Source organism: Phoxinus phoxinus, assembly GCF_949152265.1.
Source record: "Phoxinus phoxinus genome assembly, chromosome: 1".
Taxonomy (NCBI): Eukaryota; Metazoa; Chordata; class Actinopteri; order Cypriniformes; family Leuciscidae; genus Phoxinus; species Phoxinus phoxinus.
In genome coordinates, this window is record NC_136876.1 from 45,023,989 (window position 1) to 45,046,746 (window position 22,758).

The window sequence follows — 22,758 nt, forward strand, 5'->3', positions numbered from 1 at the left end:
GCCGTGTTTGCGAGAGAGAGTGGGGTGATGATTACCACCCCACTGCAGCCATAAGATGCAGCCATTAAGGTCACATAACACAGCTGCTTCCTTAAAGGAGAACTCTGGGCAATTTTTTAGTTAATCTTGATCGTTATACCTTGAGTACTGTCTAAAGAAAAACAAACGGATTGGTGCTTGCAACACGCTGCTGCTAATACCAAGAGCTCCTACTCAGGTGTTTTTGTGCCTTACAAAAATGCAATTAAAATGTCTGTCCAACATGAACAGGATCCTTACATGATGAGAATTTGCGTTTATCAACTTAACCATTGTTTTAAAAAAAAAAGAGAAAATTGTGCATGCATATTTCAGTGCCCATTTTGTTTGAAGATGAAAACCGAGGTCTTTCGTTACAAGACGAGTTTGGGTCTTGGTGAGGTGATTTTTTACCTTCCTAAAGCACTAATGCCAATGAGCCATTAGGTGAGAACAGCCAAATGACACTGGAATACCAAAAACACCAACACTACAATCAAGCAATTGTCTTTGTTTTTCCACAGAAACAAAGAGAGAAGTCTTAAAATGTGAGATTTATTTGGTGAAAAACAGGGAAGAGATCCCATATATTCAATGGTTAAATCAGCACACTTTATGCATGGCCACATTCCTTATGACCCCCCATAAGGCTAGAACATTTGCCATCAGGGTGAGTTTGGTGACAGTTTTTTTTAGCACACACTGGAGACTTGGGCGGTTCTAGGGATGTTAACCGATGACCGTTTGACCGATGGTTGACCGTATCAACGTTAACCGATCAAAGTTGTCGGTTTTAGACAGTGGACTAAACGCTACTACAGTTAGCCGTCACATTCCAAGATCTTTTTGTGTGAAGTGAGCAAATCCCTCACTCAATTTTTCTTAATTTGCATGTTTGTACTTCATAAACCAATAAAAACATTAGGTGCGAGGTCACAGCGTTTGGGTTCGCGCGCTCACAAGGTTTGCGGCTAACACACACTCGAGGTTAGAGCCAGCGCAGACGACAGGAGGAAGCGTGCGAGGAAAAGTAGTGTGTGGGACCATTTCACCAAAAAGAATGACACAGATGTAAGTTGCAACTTGTGTGATACAGTGCTTAAATATGGAAATACATTACATCTACATTTCAGTGGTAACAGATGAGGTGATGATGATCATCATCTTTCTTTATTATTGTTAGCACTACCTCAAACTAAAGCGGCATCTCTTCATTTTCTTAAATGAGCCGCGGCAATGTTTCAAATGAGCTTCTAACGCTAGACAAACGCCTTTATTTTCAACGCGATCACCTTGTACCCAAACCATTTTGAAACTAAGGAGCCATTAGTCCTCCGATTACATACAAGCTCCTCGGCGCCGCGTTTGCGGGACTCGTGTTTCGCGCTGTTGGGGATTTAAAAAAAGTGACGTGAGTGGAAGGGCGGCGCCGGCGCCGTGTTTGTTTGTGAGTGTGTGTGAGCGGCAGAGAGACGCGACAGAGTTGAGAAATTGCAGGCGCTGCTCGAAATGGCTGTTATTTCAAATACCGTAGCATATTTTAAACTAATTGGTTAACCGGTTTCAACCGGCTAATGAGGCTCGGTGGTCGGTCAATATTTTTTTAGTTTTCGCCATCCCTAGGCGGTTCGCCGACAGGCTTCATTGGAGGCTTGGGCTGTTCAGACGCAGGCTTTACTGGAGGCTTGGGCTGTTCGCCGGCAGGCTTCATTGGAGGCTTGGACAGTTCGGCTGCAGTGGAGGATTTGGCAGTTCAGCTGGAGGCGTCACTGGAGGATTCGGCAGCTCAGCTGGAGGCGTCACTGGAGGATTCGGCAGCTCAGCTGGAGGCGTCGGCAGCTCGGCTGCTGGCGTCACTGGAGGATTCGGCAGCTTGGCTGCTGGCATCTGCGGTTCGGCTGTAGGCTTCACTGTATGGATACAGATAATCCGCTTTAATCCAGTCTCAGATATACAGCATAAAACACAAATTGCAAGTTTCTTATTTTAAGTATTAATCGTAATCTATTAATATTGTAAAGCCATCCGGTGCTGGTTCGGCTGAATACTTTTGACACATAGAACGGTAAAGTAATAAAATCAAACAAGATAAACTGAAATAACAAAGCCGACCCAAACACTAATATAATAACATATCAAATACCTGTATATGGAGCCATACACTGATGTCCACATCCATTGCTGCAGCATTTCTCATTGTTCGGACAGTCACTGTCATAGTAACACAACTCGGCACACATTCCTGCTCCAGACTTTGTGCTTGGACATACCGCTGTGTAGCGGACCCCCACCCGAAAGATGGCCAAAACTTTACTGATGTTAATGAAGTTTATTGAGTCCGTTTTCACTCCACAAATCACCCTAAGCCTCCAAAAATCACCGTAAGAGCTAATAGCTGCAAAACAACTCTGATGAACTTGAATTGTGTGCTCTCCCTTTCCTTCCCCGTAGACTACAATACCCGTCGAAATAAAAGTCCCTCCTTAGTAAGACAGATACGGATTGCTTAAACCCATTTAAACTCACAGAAATATAAAAAATGTGCTCAAAAAAACTAATTAGAATGTTTATCAAAGCAAAGTCTGTTACACCCTGGCTTTGCTATTACACAGACACATGACAGAGAAACCACATCACTGAATACTGAATGTTTCATTCACCGTTTAAAAAAATTAAGTTTTCAAAGATGATCAGATTAGTTTTGACAGGAATATTCAGTCTTTCTACTTCGTAGTTTGACGTTTAGTTCAAAGTGTTACTTGCGGTTTCTTTGCAATTGTGAAATTTACTAGCAATTTCTGAGTGAACACTTGTTTATACACCATTTTTTCAGTCTTTCTTTTGGAATATCTTTAGCATCCATCAATAATTAAACTCACTGAAAACAGGCGGCACACACGCAGTCCCACAGGGAAATTGACAGCATTTGTGTCCTCCAGAGCAGTCTCTATCACGAAGACATCCTCGACGGGACGGCACGACGGTCAGCATCGCCGGACACTGACCGGACACTACAGAAGAGGATTCAAGAGGATAGTTAGGGGAGACCAGGAAGTGCTGTATAGCTTGTTTCAGCATTTGCAAGTCAGTGGTTTTGCAATACGTGCCACAAATTATTTTTATTTACAATAATATGGCGGCCAGCGTGGCAGACGTGTTTGCGAAGTGCTCCTGCTACAGTTTTTTTTTTTGTATTTATTTTAGTGTTACTGTGTACAGTTAATGTAAGGTGCAAGTACGGAAGGATCGTGTACAGCAGAGAAGCACTTCTAAGCATCAAAGTAGCTCATTATGAGCATAATATGGAACTTTTTATCCAACCATACCTGGACACCAATTACATCCGGCCAGCACGCCAGGCTAAAGGCCAGAGCAACACGACCACTGCTACCGAGTCTGCTGCTAGCTAATGTCCGCTCCCTTGAAAATAAAATGGACGAGCTGAGAACCAGGACAACAACACAGCGTGAAATCAGAGAGTGCTGTTCTCTGATTTTCACGGAAACCTGGACTACAGACAACACGCCAGATTCAGCCATCCAACTTCAGACCCATTCTGTACACCGCGGAGACCGTACATCGGCCTCGGGGAAGAACAAAGGTGGCGGCGTCTGTATCTACATCAACGATAGATGGTGTTTAGACACTCAGGTGATGGAGAAACATTGTTCAGTGGACATAGAGGTGCTGATGGTTAAGTGCAGACCCTTTTATTTACCGAGGGAGTTCAGTGCTGTGTTTCTTTTGGCTGTTTACATCTCGCCACGGGCGAACCGGACCGCAGCACTCGGACTACTTCACGATACTATCAGCAAGCACGAGACTGCGCACCCCGATGCTGTGTTTGTTGTGGCAGGGGATTTTAATCACTGCAACCTTCGGACTGTCCTCCCCAAGTACCATCAGTACGTGAGCTTCCCGACGAGCGACAACAACATTCTGGACCACGTCTACAGCAACGTTAAGGGTGTATACAAGGCAGCACCCCGCCCCCATTTCGGACAGTCTGACCACATCTCCGTGTTTCTATATCCATCTTACAGGCAGCTCCTCAAACAGGCTCCCGCAGTAAGTAAAACTGTTAAGTATGGAATGAAGAAACTGATCTTGTGCTACAGGACTGCTTTAACCCTCTGGGGACCGAAAACGCGCCGGCTCATTTTCCTCGTTTTTTTTCACATAGCAGCAAAATAGACTTAAAATACTCCCGTCATTTTTTGTCATACAGGCTTAAGAAATATGAAAAAATAAACTGTTAAATATCTTCTTATTTATGGGTTCACTTAAAATCGAAATAAAACATTGTGCTTTTGTAAAATAAAGAAAGTAAACAGGGTGTGCTTTCTGCCTCTCCGTCTCCGTGAACTTTTTTTCTAGTGCACGTCTCTAAACTTAAACAAAACTCAGCGAATACTATTCACTCAGACATGGGCTATATATCTCTATAATCATATAAGTGTGTAGTTTTAAATTATCTAATTCAAAACTAAAACAAATATTCTCTGTTTATGCAATCTATATAAAAAGAGCGAGAGATCAGCCGTTCTCATTATCGTTCTGGCAGCTCATTACTCTGCTAATGTGACACGCCCATGGAGAGAGCGAGCGCTATTCAAATGCAGATTATCTGAAGCAACACATGCAAACCAGTCAACGCCCACAACAGTTGGATAACACACACTCGCTGTGAGGAAAAATAATATCGTGTCTTCTTCTCAGGTGTGAATTAGGACATTATTCATGACCTTGTTGGATCATTCACGCCCACCTGCATATTGCCTTTCCAAACAAAAAGTGTCTTACAAAATTTAAATCAATCTATTGTTTAATGTGAACGATTAGCCCGGATGATTTTCAGATCATTTTGAAGTAAACACTCTAGGCGATAACATCCATTAGTCAAAAGTATTGTGGGAATATGTGAAGTTGGTCGTTTGTGGTCTTATATCAGAAAATTTAAGTTTGAGTTTTTTGAATAACCACGCATAAATAATATTCTCTCAAAATGCAAACATGTACATACATGTTGCTCACATATTATGATAGCCATGTTCGTGCTAAATATAGTGTAATATAGTATAGTACACCTTTGCCATTAATATGTTTATAAGCAACTGAAAAAAATACAAATATCAGGGCATGTCAAAACATCTCAAGGACCCCAAAAACACCTTAGACTCCAGAGGGTTAACAGCACTGACTGGGATGTGTTTAAGACTGCTGCTGTGAGAGAGGACTGCACTATGGATTTAGAAGAATATGCCTCAGTGGTTATTAGCTACATCAGCACATGTATAGACAACATTGTCCCCATCAAGTGCTATAAAACATTCCCAAACCAAAAACCCTGGATAAACTGTGATGTAAGGTCTATGCTGCGTGCTCGTTCCACTGCATTTGCCTCTGGTGACGCTGAGGGCTAACAAAAAGGCCAGATACGATCTACGCAGATCCATCAGAGAATCCAAGAGACAGTACAGAGTGAAGCTAGAGAGATACTATACCACCACGGATCCCCGGCGCAGGGCCTGCAACATATCACAGATTACCGGCAGAGGAGCAGGGAGGTCACAACTAACCAAAGCACACTACCAGATGAGCTGAATAAGTAATAAGCAGAGAAACTATTCCAACAGAGGCAGCACAGAGCTCTCCATTCACGGTGACATCAGCTCAGGTGCGCAGGACACTGAAGAGAACGAATCCCCGGAAGGCAGCAGGCCCTGATAACATCCCAGGCCGTGCACTGAAGGTCTGCTCAGCGGAGCTGGCTGAGGTACTAACGGACATTTACAATCTATCCCTCTCACTATCTTTTGTACCCACCTGTTTCAAGACCACTACCATTGTCCCCCTCCCCAAGAAAAACACTGTAACATGTTTAAATGACTACTGTCCCATCGCACTCACTTCAATTGTGATGAAGTGTTTTGAGAGGATAGTCATGACCAGGCCCGCACGGAATCCGCGCCCGCAGACTCCCGCAGAAACCTCCGCTGATTTCCGCAGTTTACAACCTGCGCGCGCGCACGCGATTGTGAGGGGGTAGTAGGCTAGGCTGCGCTGATTGATGTTTACATTTTATGAGAGAGTGAAAGTTGAAAATGTCTAAAATAAAACTGAACGCGGAGGAATTAAGGAAACGTCACTTGTCTGTCAAAATCACGGCACAGGACAGAGCAAAAGAATTTGCAAACGATTTTTATGAAGATGGCGGAGTTATGTTTTGTAAAGCCTGTCAACACTCCGTTGATTACCTGAGGCGACAGACGGCACTGGAACATCTCAAATCCGCTCGCCACACGAACAGAAAGAGGAGTGCTCTTGGCAAGTTTATTTAAAGTTTTATTTTCTTTGTGTTGAAAAATAATAAAAAGTAATCATGATGAGAACAGTGCTGGGTTGTGTTTATTTGTGTTTATTGCTACCGCAATACCGGCGAAAAATGGAAATAACTAGGCTACTCTGTCTCACTGCCGATAATAGGCTAATATCAAATCTCTATATTGACTAGTGTCTGTGAATATTAAAAGACTGCTATTAAAGTCTGATAGTTTTGCGAGCCTCTGTAAATGAGTGCCGCAGATTTGATTACACGACGTTCTGCATTTCAGCATCAGAAACCCGTCAAAATAAAAGTTCGGTTTAACTTGATGAATATTAATGATCACAGAAATATACTATACAATCGAAAATACTTCTCAAAGTAATATTGATAGGCTAATAGTACTTTATTTATTTATTATAAATGTTTTAAGTAAAATCAAACGATTTCACATTATTTTATTTAACCAGTAAACCTCTGTTGTGCAACACAGCAGAAGAGACTTTTAAAAGCATTTCAAATCTTACCGACCCCAAACTTTTGAACAGTACACACACACACACACACACACACACACACACACACACACAGCTTAGCATAAGTGAACACACCCATGCTAAAGTTGACTTAAAAGAGGGAATACAAAATCATCTTTTGGAAATCTTAATGCCTTAAAAACTCTAACCTTCAAGGGCATCAATTCTCTTTGTGAATGAATCATTTATCTTAAATAGGATACTATGCATCCTGATAAAGTTCCCTTGGCTTTGGAATTAAAATAGCCCCCTAAAATAATAAAATACTTTTTTACCCCCCAGCATCATTCAAAACACAGACATTGGCCTCCTGTATGTCTAAGACTCCATCTACAGCTGAGAGAAAGGAGTTCATTTATGATTTCATAAAGACCTTCATTGAAGCCGACATCCCTCTGGAAAAAACATCCAAATTTTCCTCATTTTTACAGAAGTACTGCAAACAGGGAGGGTCAATTCCAGCTCCATCTCACCTACGCTCTGATTATCTTCCACACTTATTTCCTCAGTATTTGGAGGACATCAAGCAGGCTGTACATGGAAGTCCTGTTTATGTGATTGCAGATGAAACGACAGATGCTTGTGGCCGTTGTGCTCTTGCTATTCTCCTCCAGCCAGTGGGCAAGCCACCTGTTCCAGCAGATCTCGTTTTTTTGGATCGTGTTAATTTCAGCACCGTATCGCAGGCTGTCATCTCCTGTCTTAACTCCAACAACATTGATTTTAATGATGTATGGGCTTTTGTCACAGATTCTGCAAGTTATATGAAAAAAAGCATATAACACTATTCTATATGGCCTCTTTCCCAATGCCGTACATATCACCTGTCTTGCACATCTTCTGCAGTTAGTTCTAGCAGTGTTTCCTGACACATTTGAAGAACTGAACCAGATGTGTGGTTTGGTAAAGCGTGTTTTCTGCCAGTCACCCCAGCGTCGTCTTGAATTGAGGGCCTTCATGATGCAGCAGGGTCTGTCTCCTCTCATGCCAGTGTTTGCTGTCCAGACAAGATGGGGTTCCTGGATAAAAGCTGTGCAATATCTGGCAGAAAACATTGATATTTTGTATGGCTTCATCCAAACGCTGCCACTGTCCTCTAAAGCTGTGCGGGATCTTAAGAGTTCTGTTAGAGGAGAACGGAAAACTCCTGAAAATCCAGGCCACCTTCATTGTTGAGCATAGCTCCGATATACTTGCCACCCTGGTCAAGCTTGAAGAAACCTCCAGACCCGTGGCTGCCACCATCTTCAGTCAGCTAGAGGACCTCAGCATGTTGTTTGAGTATGGGCGCACCGCAGAGGCTGAGGACTGGCGTCCCCGCACCAGAGAGCAGATGAAGGAGTTAAATGATGATGAGCGGTACACTTGTTCTGAGATGTTTAAAGAAGCAATGGCACAATGTTCTACCAAGCTTCAGGCTGTGATGGAGAGACATCCTTCCACTGAACTATTTAAAGCCCTCCCAATCTTTGATCCAGCCAAGGTATCTGGCTTAAAACCTGATATGCAGAGTTATGTCCAAGTTGTCCCTGCTTTGAGCAAGGTGTCTGCAGAGGAGTGGCATCGCTACATCTGCATGGACAAGAGTGATGCAGGTGAGGTTAGTGCAGTGGAGTGGTGGGCTGCAAGGGAAGATCGAATGCCAACACTTGCCCCACTGGCTGCACTGTACCTGCATCTGCCCACTACTTCAGTGGATGTGGAGAGACTTTTTTCCCACTATTCTTCTCTTCTGACACAGCACAGACGAAGCCTAACCGAGGACAATGTTAAGATGATGCTGATTGCCAAATTCAACAGCAGAGACTCAAAATAAGCTCCAAACTCCACACACATTCAGTAGCTTTTCTGATGTCAAATGACTTTTTCTGATGCTATGTTAGTAGTAAAATAGTAAATTAGTGTTTTTTTAATATGAATGTGTTTATTAATATATTTATTTAATTATATTTTTATGCATTTATGTATTTAATGAACTGTTCTGTAACTGATTGTCACACCAGTATTTATTTATTTAAAAGTAATTTATAGCTCTTAAAAGTAGTTCATTACTTTATATACTTTATTTATTTTAATATTGATATTTATTTTGCCATGTTCTTAAATTATATGCAATTGCTTGTTTAATGATCTGTGCACAATGCAATTTTCTCCGCTGTTTAGTGTATGGACAATAACATAGATCAAATGTTCTTTTTCTATTTGTATTGTAAACCTTAAATAAAAATTAAGAAGTGAATATTTAATATTTTATTTTGTAATATTTTCAGTTCCAATACTCTAAGATCTGTTTAAAGGTGCAGTGTGTGATTTGCGAATTGCAAACAGCCAGTCACTGACGGCCTATCCCTCCGTTTTCAAACTCGAAGGAGAAGCTATGGTGGCCGACGTAAGACAAAAGATGTCGTTGTCTGAGTCAGCAGCAGAGAGTAGCAAGTCAAGAAATGAGGTTTCTTTAGCGCTGTTTGTTCGCTTTCGGCTACGGTAGAAACATGACGTCATGATATGTCGACCTTCATAGAAGGAGGTTCCCGCGGTTATGTAGATATAAATGACTCATTCTAAGGTAATAAAAACATAACGTTTCATTTAGTAAGGTCTTTTTACACCACTGAAAACATAGTTATGAATCTTATATTGCATTTCTGTCAATAGATCCTCAGAAATATGACACATTGCACCTGTAACACATTTAAAACCATTCCGCATAATTCCGCAGATTTTCCCAAAAATTCCACACAGAAATCACAAAAAAAGTCCGCAGATTCCGTGTGGCCCTGGTCATGACCCACATTAAAAAGACCATTCCAGACACACTGGACCCCTTACAGTTTGCGTATCGTCGGAACCGATCCACTGATGATGCAGTAAACACTGCCATCCACACAGCCCTCACACATCTGGAGAACCAGGATACATATGTTCGAATGCTGTTTATCGATTACAGCTCAGCATTCAACACGGTCCTCCCAACCAAGCTGGCTGAGAAGCTCCTCATCCTTGGACTGGCACCTTCCCTCTGCAGCTGGGTCCTGGACTTCCTTACAGACAGACCCCAGACAGTCAGAGTTGGTACCCAGACATCAGGTACAAGGACGGTCGAGCACAGGGACACCCCATGGCTGTGTGCTGAGCCCTCTGCTGTACACCCTCTTCACTTATGACTGTGCGCAACACCACCATCATCAAGTTTGCGGATGACACAACAGTCATCGGCCTGATCACTGGTGGGGCTGAGACAGACTATAGGGAGGAGGTGGCTCAGCTGGTGTCCTGGTGCCACACAAATAATCTCTCCTTAAATGCAGAGAAAACTAAGGAGATGATTATCGATCCGAGGAGGAGGAGAGATCAGCACGGCGCACTTTACATCGGTGAAGCACAGGTAGAGAGGAAACTTAAGAAACAGGTTCTTAAGAAAGCTGAGAAAATTTGGTCTGTCCACCAAACTCCTTAGCAATTTCTATAGATATACAGTGGAGAGCATCCTGACTAATTCCATCACAGTGTGGTTTGGAAACTGCACAGTACAGGAAAGGAAAGCTCTCAAGCGTGTGATTAAAACTGCACAATACATCTGTGGAACAGCTTTTCCATCACTTCAGGACATTTAAAAAACCTGGGTAACTAAGAGGGCACATAACATCATCAAAGACACTACACACCCTCAGCGTATACTGTTCACACTGTTACCTTCTGGCAGACGCTATAGGAGCATGAAAGCCAGAACATCCAGACTTAAAAACAAATGACTCAGTCTTTTGACAACTCCATACTCGCATTCTAATCACTGTTTGCACTACACTGTGAATGTTTGCATTGTTCAATGTATGCTTTTATGATGCCTTTTAATGTTTCTCTGCCGAATGCAATTCTACACTTGCATCTTTTAAATATATTGTGCCTCATTCATGAAACATTCGTAAATATACGAGTAAATATGTGAGTGATTTGCGCGTAAAGAGACCTTCCCGAAAACACTTCTCCTGATTCACAAATACTTCGTAAACGTCAGATGTGATAGTGAAACGTGTGTGTGTGTGTTATGAATTCCAATCAGTCGTAAATGGGACGCGCGTGCACGCTCATTCTCAATTACCATAAACCCCGCCCATTAAATCCGACTGACAACTATATATGAGCATCATATTATGACACCAAACGAAGGATTTCAACATGTCTTCTCAAAAGCGAATGAAAAAGAACAATTTCTCAGATGCAGAAATTGAAGTTTTATTATCAGATGTTCATTAAAAACGCCACATTTTATTTTCAAGCGTAGCCTATACGGTAATGGCGTATCAGGTCCTAAAAAAAGGAAGCTTGGCAGATATTACAGATGCAGTTAATGGAGTTTCATCTGTTAATCGAACAGTCCCAGAAGTGAAGAGAAAATGGTTCGACATGAAGCATCTGCAAAAAACGAATTAGTTCACTTCGAAAAAATATAGCCCAGCCCTATTGAAAGCAATTAATTATTTTATTAAAGTGTACTGTTTGCAGATGCTATTACTGGCTCTCATAATAAAAGTAAAAAGAAAAACCATATGTATTATTACTATATATAATAGCCTAATATTTTTTTTCAAAATGCTGTGTGTAAATATGTACCCGATTAAGGTAAATTAAAATGCAGCCTTATTAATGAGCAAAACGTTCGGAAGTTAAACACACTATTTACACGTGGTTGGGAGCAGGTGTAGATTTCTTTCGTACCAACTAACATTTGGAAAATACGAACATTTTAATGAATCCGAAAATTTACGCCAGAACCACTTTACACACGATTTACACAAAAATTCGTTCTGCTCGTGTTTCATGAATGAGACCCATTGTGTGTATATTGTGTACATTTTATATTCTATATTGTGGGAAACCTTTGCAACTTAAGAATTTCATTGCATGGATTAAAATCTGTGCAAATGATAAATAAACATCTTGAATCTTGAAACTTTAATATAATATTCACATTTATCAGCTTCAAATCAAAGTAGCTTAGACATCTACCATTTATCACTAAACTGCGTCAATTAGTTTCAAAGACTGAGAGCGCCGTTACAACCTACAGATGGTACTCAACCAGAATGAGACTTTTACCGCCGGGGGTGTATTTGCTGCCTTTGACCGCTAAGAGGCGCTACAATCGCAGACTTTGAAAAGTGTCAGTTTATTCTCTCTATTGCGGAATCTGCCGCCGCACCGCGGCTCATTGAGAGTGATTGAAATGTGGTAAAACAGATCAATTCAAGTTAAACATGTAGTTAAATGAATTCATATAATCACAAGACTGAAATTAAATGTAGGCCTAATACATTTAATAAATAATGAAAACATTTCAACACAAAACATTGCAATAGAAAAATATTAGGCTACATCAATGAGGCTTTGCAAGAGCAACGTCTTATCAGTGGACCGACGATAGCGTAGTGGACAACGCAACAGCACGAGCTTCACGGAGCTTCAAGCGATGCAAGATCAAATCTCACTAGCTTTGGCTGACAACGTTAAATGTTTTACCATTCTTGATGCTTAGGTAACTGTTTATTTGAAGTCAAGCTTTTGTTTAATTATCAATGGCAGATTACAACATACATTTGCTATATTCCAGTAGAGCCGCTACACAGACAACAAAACTGATGAAGGAAGATTGTCAGCCGATCGCGTCAGAAAATGAAAATGACGAAGCTATCTTTAATCTGCTAAATTATTGTTTTGTGAATCATCCACGAAATTGAGATGACTGACAATTGATACCCGCCATAGCAAAGGAAGAAATTTTTTAAAACAGATCCTGGACATTTCAAGGTTTAAATAAAGTGTCGGGAGCAGTTTATTTATTTAAAACAGGGTTGCATCGAGTTAGAGTTTATTAAGTAAGAAACAGAATCTTATTCTTGCGACATTTTAAATCTGTATTGCCAAAGAAATTGCAGCTAAATAAACAATTAAAACAGTAAGCTAGTCTACAAAACGAAAATAGTTCAAAGCAACATAAATTAAGATTTTCTTTGCTTCTCTCTCGCGCTGGATCTCTTTATTTTAGTTTATTTAGTCTGCCTGCACTGCGCGCGCCGGGGTCTCTCTCGACATTAAACAAGATTTCAGGGTAAAACCCCATTATACAGATAATAGCCTACTGATGTCGCTGTGTGTCATCCATAAAAAATCACGAAAAAAAACCTGTAACAAATGATTGAGTCTTGCTTCAAACAGAATGCCTGGTTGAATTCACCGTACAATAAAACGAGGTGGATCGCGAATAAGCGTTCTGTATCTGCTGCTCACTTGCATTCGTTTAGTTGGCAAGAACGCGTTTCGTCGATAGTTCATGTTTAGATAATGCCAGATTGTTGACAAACACACTCAAACGTGTTAAAATTCTACAAAACCAGTTGAAACAAATGGATTGAACACTTCAACTGAAAGTGTGTGTGAGACCTCTTTAAATACAATACATAAAACTACAATATTTATAATTTTAGGGCCTACATTTGGACACATCGAGATATTTATCTTTAAAAGTATTTTGCCTTTGCCTGGTCATCAGGCTCACTCTGCATATGAAAGACAGAACATTCAACACCTCCTGAACCCCCGACCCCCCACAGGCGATCTGACTTTGAGACCGACTTAAAACAAAGAGAAGTCGCAATTCACACTTCATTCTAGATATTAGCATTAGGCTAGTAAAGTGTTGATAATGAAATAATTAAATTATTTAGGCTACATGTAGGCTAATAGGCTAATATTTCTGTCATAAAAGTTTATTAATAAACATTTAATTATTTCAATAATTGAAGAAATAAAACACTACCTTGGTTTGGGCCAGCTTTTCCAAGCAAACCTAAATACAAACGCATGTTCATTTGTTCAAAAGCATGTTCATTTTTTTTGTCATGAATACAATGTTCAACTCAATGTTAAATTCCACGGGGATCTTTGGATCCTTACAACCAGGGTGCGCGATTTGTGAATTAGCTATTATTATTATTTTATATATAAATCTCGAACCACAGTGCTTGCTGCTGCTAAACTAAATAACATTTCTATAATAATTATGAACTTAAATGAAATAATATCGCAACATTTCGACAAATAAATTATCTGATCTGTTTTTACAATTTAATTCAGGGTGATTTAGCCTAGAGACTACATTTAATTATAGCGAGATTTTCGCCCTTGTCCGTTCATCATTGGGAAGCGCTCACAGCTTGAGTAGATCCTCTGCACCTCTCGGTTTCATACGATTACCTAATCAGATAACATTTATTAAATATTTAGATATTTAAAGGCTTTAGACATAGCCGATTTCTTATCGTGACTGAGCGGAGGAAAGTGGCTTTCGGTTCATTTTTGTGACGCGCAGTTCCCGGGGACAGAGACGACAGATACACTGTTGAATACAAGTTTGAATATGAATAAAAGTTTACAGTTTTGAACGATGTAGGCTACTCTACTCTGATCTGTATGACTAAAAAACTACGGAGTAGCCTATTAGGGCCTAAGTTATTTTAGATGTCTGTTATGAGAAAAATAAATCCAAATGAACGCGCAGCCGCGTCTGCCGAACATTAATTCAACATGCCAGAATAAAACCCGACTTTAGAACAATGGATAGCGCCACTCGGCGTGGTGTGCCAAAATACATAATTATAAACTTCAATATTTCATTCAAAATAATCTCAAAAAGCTTTGTGACATTTTGAAAGCCGTGCATGCATTAAGGCACTGGAACCATGAACTGAAACTGGTTCTGATTTTATTGTTTGTCGTTTAAACGTGCCTGTTGCATATCTTTACATTATATATTTTAAATGGTCTATTGGTGAAGTAATTTATAGCATTGATTACTGTGGAGGGAGGGGGGATTAAAATAATTCAGCAGAAGCAGGGATGTTTAGACTAGAAGGAAATCCGTACCTTGCTTAAAACCATGTTTTACAAACTCTTTATTAGAACCAAAAAAAAAAAGGCAATCCTGTATAAATTTTTTTTTTTTTTGTTTGTTTGATTGTCTGCATTAATAACAGGCTATGACATGCATTAATAGTCTAATATAAAATCTACAATAGTCTATGTTTGTTCGGGATTCGAACCTGTGTCATCCAAATGACCGATACGTCAGTTCTACCACTCGGCCATGAATGTACTCATTTAGAAATGCCCTGTTTATCCACTCTTCTCCAGAGAAGCGCTCATCATTCGTCTCATTCCCCAATGGAAACAAATAATCAGCTTTTTTGCACCTAATTTATTTTTGTTCGTTATTTTTGTTATTATTATTATTTTATCACGCTGCTCCCAACGGGCAATAGGCTTATGTCGCCCACCGACGTCTAGGCTACAATATGAAATAAAGGCTATATTGTTCTCGTCTCTATTTTTAAATTATGATTCTATTTTTATGTCCTAAACAATGTATAGTAGCCTATTTCATCTGTTAATTGACATTAACCCCGCTTACATTTCAAAATTCGGCAATAGCTGCTGTTTTGCACAATGTCCCTCTGCGCCACCTGGCGGTCATTTCGCGAATGACTTTGAAATGCGACTGAATTATTTTTACCGCGGTAGTTTTGCCGCGGTGCCTGTCGCGGCGGTAATAGGCATTCTGGTTGAGTACCATCTGTACATGTTATGTGCTTTGAGACATGAGGTAATTTAAAGGTGACATATTATGCCGCTTTTCACAAGATGTAATATAAATCTATGGTGCCCCCAGAATGTGTCTGGGAAATTACAGCTGAAAATACAACCCAGATCATTGATTAGAGCTTGTCAAAGTTTCCCCTTTTTGGGTGTGAGCCAAAACGCGCTGTTTGTGTGTGTGTGTCCCTCTAAATGCAAAAGAGCTGCTGCTCCCCGCCCCCCGTTCAGAAGACGGATGATCCTTTACACGAGCTTCGGATACTCCGTCAATAACAAAACACGCAAATTTCAGTCAAATTTCAGAAATAAGTAGCGGAGTGCAGCCTTACGGAGAGACTCAGGAAGAGGTTGCAACTTTTAGACTTAACCTGGACGTTTCTGAATGGTTAGTGGATACAGTTATGTAGTTGTTGTGGAGTTACATTGATTCACCTCATCGACTTGAATGTGGCATCATGTTTAACTTTTTTTGGTCAAATAGTGCTCTGTGCAGCCAACGACAGAAGAGTTTGCATGCTTTGCTCAAACTTTTGCCATTGCGTTAGAACTGGTTACACTTTTGTCGCTAGCGAAAACCAAATGGCGGCGCCGTGTGTGGAAACGTGCAGATTAAAGGGATACTTCACCGCTGGAAAGATGAATGTGTATTTAAATTGGGTCATGTATGTAGTAGAAATGTGAAATTATTTTACAAGTTGGTACCTTCCAGACTGAGAAAAGTCAGAAAATGTATTTTTGGCTCATGTGGATGAAAGACAACTCCCAGAATACACTTTCTTCACTGCCCTACGAGGCCACGCCTACCAGTTACAGAGGCCAGTATCGGAAGAGTTGATACAAAAAAGGTTACTAGTTGACTCGATACTGAAAAGACGCCGTTTTATCGTAAATTTCCGTTACGAGTCTGCCCGGGCTCATCCTCCTGACTGCCGGGCCGGTCTCGCTCCTCTGCTGCCTCGTTCCTCCATCGTCCGCGGCTGTTCCTCGCAGTGTAGCGGCTCGTGCGGATTTCGGGATGTCCGCCATTCGGCTTTTGGTTTCTGCGGTCGCCATTCATTATGTTTAAATGCACACCTTTTGTTTCATTCGGACTGAATTCATTCTGATTGGTGAATCTGAATGTAGTGTTCACACGAACGCTAAACAAGTGATCGGTTGATGTGCGTTTTAGCATTGCTAAAAAAAAATGTGTAAGCATAGTCTGCGGAAAGTATTTCTACATCCCAATATGTGCGTGGAAAATTGTGCATGCATATTTCAGTGCCCGTTTTGTGCGAAGATGAAAACAGAGGTCTTTCGTTACAAGACGTGTTTGGGTCTTGGTGAGGTGATTTTTTACCTTCCTAAAGCACTAATGCCAATAAGCCATTAGGTGAGAACAGCCAAATGACACTGGAATACCAAAAACACCAACACTACAATCAAGCAATTGTCTTTGTTTTTCCACAGAAACAAAGAGAGAAGTCTTAAAATGTGAGATTTATTTGGTGAAAAACAGGGAAGAGATCCCATACATTCAATGGTTAAATCAGCACACTTTATGCAAGGCCACATTCCTTATGAGCCCCCATAAGGTGATGAGGATCCCCCCATATGGCTAGAACATTTGCCATCAGGGTGAGTTTGGTGACAGTTTTCAGCACACACTGGAGACTTGGGCGGTTCGCCGGCAGGCTTCACTGGCGGCTTGGGGTGTTCTCCGACAGGCTTCATTGGAGGCTTGGGCTGTTCGCCGACAGGCTTCATTGGAGGCTTGGGCTGTTCAGACGCAGGCTTCACTGGCGGCTTGGGCTGTTCGCCGACAGGCTTCATTGGAGGCTTGGGCTGTTCAGACACAGGCTTCACTGGAGGCTTGGGCTGTTCGGAAGCAGGCTTCACTGGAGGCTTGGGCAGTTCGGATGCAGGCTTTACTGGAGGCTTGGGCTGTTCGGAAGCAGGCTTCACTGGAGGCTTGGGCTGTTCGGAAGCAGGCTTCACTGGAGGCTTGGGCTGTTCGGAAGCAGGCTTCACTGGAGGCTTGGGCTGTTCGGAAGCAGGCTTCACTGGAGGCTTGGGCTGTTCGGAAGCAGGCTTCACTGGAGGCTTGGGCTGTTCGCCGTTAGGCTTCACGGGAGGCTTGGGCTGTTCGCCGGCAGGCTTCACTGGAGGCTTGGGCTGTTCGCCATTGGGCTTCACTGGAGGCTTGGGCTGTTCGCCGTTGGGCTTCACTGGAGGCTTGGGCTGTTCGCCGTTGGGCTTCACTGGATGCTTGGGCTGTTCGCCTGCAGGCTTCACTGGAGGCTTGGGCTGTTCGCCGTTGGGCTTCACTGGAGGCTTGGGCTGTCCGCCGGCAGGCTTCACTGGAGGCTTGGGCTGTTCGATGGCAGGAGTCAATGTAGGATTCAGCGGTTCAGATCCAGGCGTCACTGGAGGATTCGGCAGTTCAGCTGCAGGCGTCTCTGGAGGATTCGGCAGTTCGGCTGCAGGCGTCACTGGAGGATTCGGCAGCTCAGCTGGAGGCGTCGGCAGCTCGGCTGCTGGCGTCACTGGAGGATTCGGCAGCTCGGCTGCTGGCGTCTGCGGTTCGGCTGTAGGCTTCACTGTATGGATACAGATAATCCGCTTTAATCCAGTCTCAGATATACAGCATAAAACACAAATTGCAAGTTTCTTATTTTAAGTATTAATCGTAATTATCCATCCGGTGCTGGTTCGGCTGAATACTTTTGACACACAGAACGGTAAAGCAATAAAATCAAACAAGATAAACTGAAATAACAAAGCCGACCCAAACACTAATATAATAACATATCACATACCTGTATATGGAGCCATACACTGATGTCCACATCCATTGCTGCAGCATTTCTCATTGTTCGGACAGTCACTGTCATAGTAACAAAACTCGGCACACATTCCTGCTCCAGACTTTGTGCTTGGACACACCCCTGGCTTTGCTATTATACAGACATGACAGAGAAACCACATCACTGAATACTGAATGTCTCATTCACCACTTAAAAAATGTAAGTTGTCAAAGATGATCAGATTAGTTTTGACAGGAATATTCAGTCTTTCTACTTCGTAGTTTGACGTTTAGTTCAAAGTATTACTTGCGGTTTCTTTGCAATTATGAAATTTACTAGCAATTTCTGAGTGAACACTTGTTTATACACCATTTTTTCAGTCTTTCTTTTGGAATATCTTTAGCATCCATCAATTAAACTCACTGAAAACAGGCGGCACACACGCAGTCCCACAGGGAAATTGACAGCATTTGTGTCCTCCAGAGCAGTCTCTATCACGAAGACATCCTCGACGGGACGGCACGACGGTCAGCATCGCCGGACACTGACCGGACACTACAGAAGAGGATTCAAGAGGATAGTTAGGGGAGACCAGGAAGTGCTGTATAGCTTGTTTCAGCATTTGCAAGTCAGGGGTTTTGCATTACGTGCCACAAACTTTAATATAATATTCACATTTATCAGCTTCAAATCAAAGTAGCTTAGACATCTACCATTTATCACTAAACTGCGTCAATTAGTTTCAAAGACTGAGAGCGCCGTTACAACCTATAGTTGGGCGAGTAATAGTGCAATGCTGATAGAAAACATGCACACCAGTAAATATGTGGTTTATAAATTTACTGGTGTGTAACTAAGTGTACGTCTTCAAAAATTGTTATGCCATCCCCATGACCTCCCTCATTTCAAGCATTTTATTAGGCTACACAACACAAGAAAAGTTATAGCTCCCCATGTTAGAGGCTATTGAAGGCCTAAATAGTTGTTCAAACAGGGAAAACAAAACATGAAGCAGAAGTTTAAACTCAGGATTGATGTCTATGTGGTAACAATTGTGTAACCATATAGCATTAGTTGTCTTGATTTACAGTAAACTAAAATACTACATTAGTGATTGTATGGGTTTTACTTGTACAATGAAATAAATGCATAAACTTATGACAGGTTTGCATAATTAAAGCTTGCTTATTATTGAAACTAAACCACCATACGAAGTTAAACTTCCGCTGGACGTCTGTACTTTTGTAAACCAATGTGCTGAGATGGGTCCAAGTCATATTTTGTAAGGCACTTTCTTCGGGCTGTGCAATGAAGCTAAAATATCTTCTCACCTACGACTCCAGCGTCTGTTGTGCTCAAACATGCAGACAGACACAATAAAACAGCACTAAACAAGCAGTACACTCGAGCTGTCATCCTCATGACCTGTGATCTCACAACCAACTCTGCTAGAAGATGTGCTGAATTAGTGAGTCAGGAGGGGCGAGCAGGAAGGAACACAAAACTACAATGAAAAACTGTGCCGCTGCATCAAAACATCTGCTGAATCCCACAACAAACACTGTAAAAAGGGTTTAAAGAGCTTCTTGAAAACAAGTTTTTATAGATCCAAGGAGGTCTAGGTAACTCCAACCCTGATGAATCTCACCTGCCTGTAGCCTAATCTTGAAGACCTTGATCAGCTTGTTCAGGTGTGTTTGATTAGGGTTGGATATCGTAATAATTACAGTAATTAGGAGATGATTGAGCGTTTGCCAAAAGAATCTGTAGTGGTCAGGTGGTACAGCGATGTACCATAGACATGTATGTCTATGGGATGTACAGTAGGTGGCGGTAATACTCCTATGGAGTGAGCGGCCAGTAACAAGAAGAAGAAGAAGAAGAAGGTGGTACAGCGGTCAAGTGGTACAAGTCGGAGTAGTACCAAAAGTTTTAACCGTAATAAAAAATCTGTTTGAATGTCCTCTGCGATATCTTGTCCTTTTAAAAGTTAAGGGGTTCTCCAGTGCCCTGACGCACTAGTCATTTTTCAGTTGCATCAGAGAATGTCTAATATGGGGAGAACTGCCACTCTCAGTAAACTTCCGGCTTCTGAACTGGTTGCAGTTCCACTCTGGTTCCATATGAGGGCGCTCACAGGACGAGTGCAGAATGAATGGAGGTCTATGGAGTAGAGGTCGACCGATATGAGTTTTTTCAGGCCGATGCCGATGCCGATTTTTTAAAATCCGGGTCGGCCGATGGCCGATAAATGCTGCCGATTTATTTTGGCCGATATTTGGCCGATATGTGCTTGTTTTTAACCTCTATTTGAAAGATATAATTTAAGTACACAAATAATTACTAAGATAGACAAAATTTCTCAACAAAAACATTTATTGAACACACCAATCTGAACTTGTACACTAAAATTAAAAATGTATAATGTAAAAACATTGTATAAATAATGTATAACAAATATATTAAATAAACGAAACAGGTAAGAAGAAAATAAGCTGTCAAATAAACTTGGCTGGGTGAAGCGCTGCCATGGGGGTGGTTTTCTTTTCAGCCATCAGACTGTAATGACTAAAAAAGGGGAAAAATAAAAGGTTATGTTAATATTTTTTGTATAGTATCTTGACATCATCTTCAAGTCATTTTATAGATAGGTATAGATATAAATCTAAATTTTTTTCATAATTCAGCTAATAATTCAGTGCATTGTAAGTAATACAAGACTAAAAACATTTCTATCCTCTTCCCAAAAACTGTCCTGAAACATGTATTTATGGTTTATTTGTTTTGTTTTATGGACAAAGCTAAATGGACATAACCCAATTATCGCAAAAAAAAAGGGGGGGGGGGGGGGGGAAACGTAATTATTTAATAATATAGTAGTGGCAATAACGTACTAGTAAATTGTATGTTTCCACTGTTCGATCGCGTCCGCGCCTCACTCACACTCACACACACACACACACACACACATAAGTAAACACTCTGCGACTTCTCGATCGCTCCCACGCCTCTCTCTCTCTCTCTCTCTCTCTCTCTCTCTCACACACACAAATATAAGTAAACACTCTTTGACTTCTCGTTCGCTCCCGCGCCTCTACAGTGAAATACAGTCACACAACATTACACTGTTTGGCCAGCATTTTAACCGTGTTTAATCCAGCTAACGGTATGCTAAAGTTAGCTGCTGACTAGCGTCACATGCAGCGACGCGGTGTTTCTGTTCTAACGTCCGTTTTCAGAGCATCCAAGAGAAACAAATGCATAACAGTAGCACCGAAATGAAGCAAAGAAATCCGTGTTGATATTCGGTCCGGTAGATAACGGTCGTTAAGGCACCAGTGCCGCGACGACGCTAGCAAAGCAAAGCCAGTCCTTCACTAGCTTATAGTGCGCGTTGGTCTCTTTTTTATTACTTATTTCTCTGCATTGAGTGACAACCCTAAAATAAGTCAAATGTACTGTCTGCAATTGCAAATTTCTTGCTTACTTATTGTGACATGATATTAGCAACCCTTCTGCTGTGATAATGCAACCTCAACTACGCTATCAATATCCAAAGTAGCCGAACGTCATGTCGCCTGAATGTTTTTTCTCAAAGTTGGCAGTAACATGAAAAGTTTTTAATTAAATATAAAGGAGTTATAAGAATGGAATCCTTACCGTTTTCTTTAGGCACTGGAAGCTGAAGGTCTGCGGTCTGCTCACTCTGCTGGATAATGACTCTAGGGGCAGCGTGCGTCGTACACGTGTGCGCCTGCCTAATAATCGGCTTGATATAGGTGGATATTGGCCGATGCCGATTATGTTAAAAAATGCAAAAAATCGGCCGATTAATCGTCCGACCGATTAATCGGTCGACCTCTACTATGGAGCTATACCCCTCAAAATCCACTTTTCTCGGGATATAATTTTTTGTCTAGTAATTTGAATGTTGTTTTCGAAAGGAGATGCAAAGAAATTACACATTGCTGGGTGTTCGATTTTTTAGAGTCACTTATTTGCTTTAAAAAGTATTTTAAAATGTCAATGACGTCATACACCTTGTACGACCAGAGATACTGCTCTATGGCAATCCTTCAGTCACTGTGGTGCTTTCACGCTTTGCAATTTCTTTTCTCTCAAGGCATCGACAACACACCTGACACAGGTAAATACACGTGCTAGAAGAGTTTCTGCTAGAAGAAATTCTGGTCCCACTTCGGATGCCACGATACCATCAAGCGGCATCTCTCATGGTCGTAATCAGTCCTTAACTGACCTATCAGCGTTCATAAGTAGAATGCAAGCTTGTTATGGGCAACAACAACTCAACCTGTAAGAAATCGAAATGACATAAGTACTCGTTCATTCAACTTTCGAACTATAACCCATGTTGAACTTGCAAAACCTACAATCAAATCTGAGATTTCTCAACGGCGATCGGGTGAAAGAGACAAATGTAGCC

General features: G+C 41.4%; 1 protein-coding gene across 1 annotated transcript; it reads right to left on the minus strand.

Moving 5' to 3' along the window:
* Window positions 1-16,928: 16,928 nt before the first annotated feature.
* Window positions 16,929-19,953, minus strand: LOC307009021 (uncharacterized protein). The gene is made up of 4 exons (XM_079632400.1): window positions 19,646-19,953; window positions 18,738-18,869; window positions 18,327-18,464; window positions 16,929-18,107 (listed from the first exon to the last, which is right to left on the minus strand). Exons 1-4 carry the CDS (start codon window positions 19,734-19,736, stop codon window positions 17,086-17,088), a joined length of 1,383 nt encoding a protein of 460 aa, XP_079488526.1. The 5' UTR covers window positions 19,737-19,953; the 3' UTR covers window positions 16,929-17,085.
* Between the last annotated feature and the right edge of the window lie 2,805 nt (window positions 19,954-22,758).

Excerpts from the sequence above, each read along its gene's own strand:
- LOC307009021 (XM_079632400.1), bottom strand. The coding sequence starts at position 19,736 with ATGAGGATGACAGCTCGAGTGTACTGCTTGTTTAGTGCTGTTTTATTG. Across the intron at positions 18,465-18,737 it reads GTGTGTGCCGCCTGTTTTCA|CAAAGCCAGGGGTGTGTCCA; the intron begins GTGAGTTTAATT and ends TCTGTATAATAG. Across the intron at positions 18,108-18,326 it reads GTGTATGGCTCCATATACAG|TGAAGCCTACAGCCGAACCG; the intron begins GTATGTGATATG and ends GTATCCATACAG.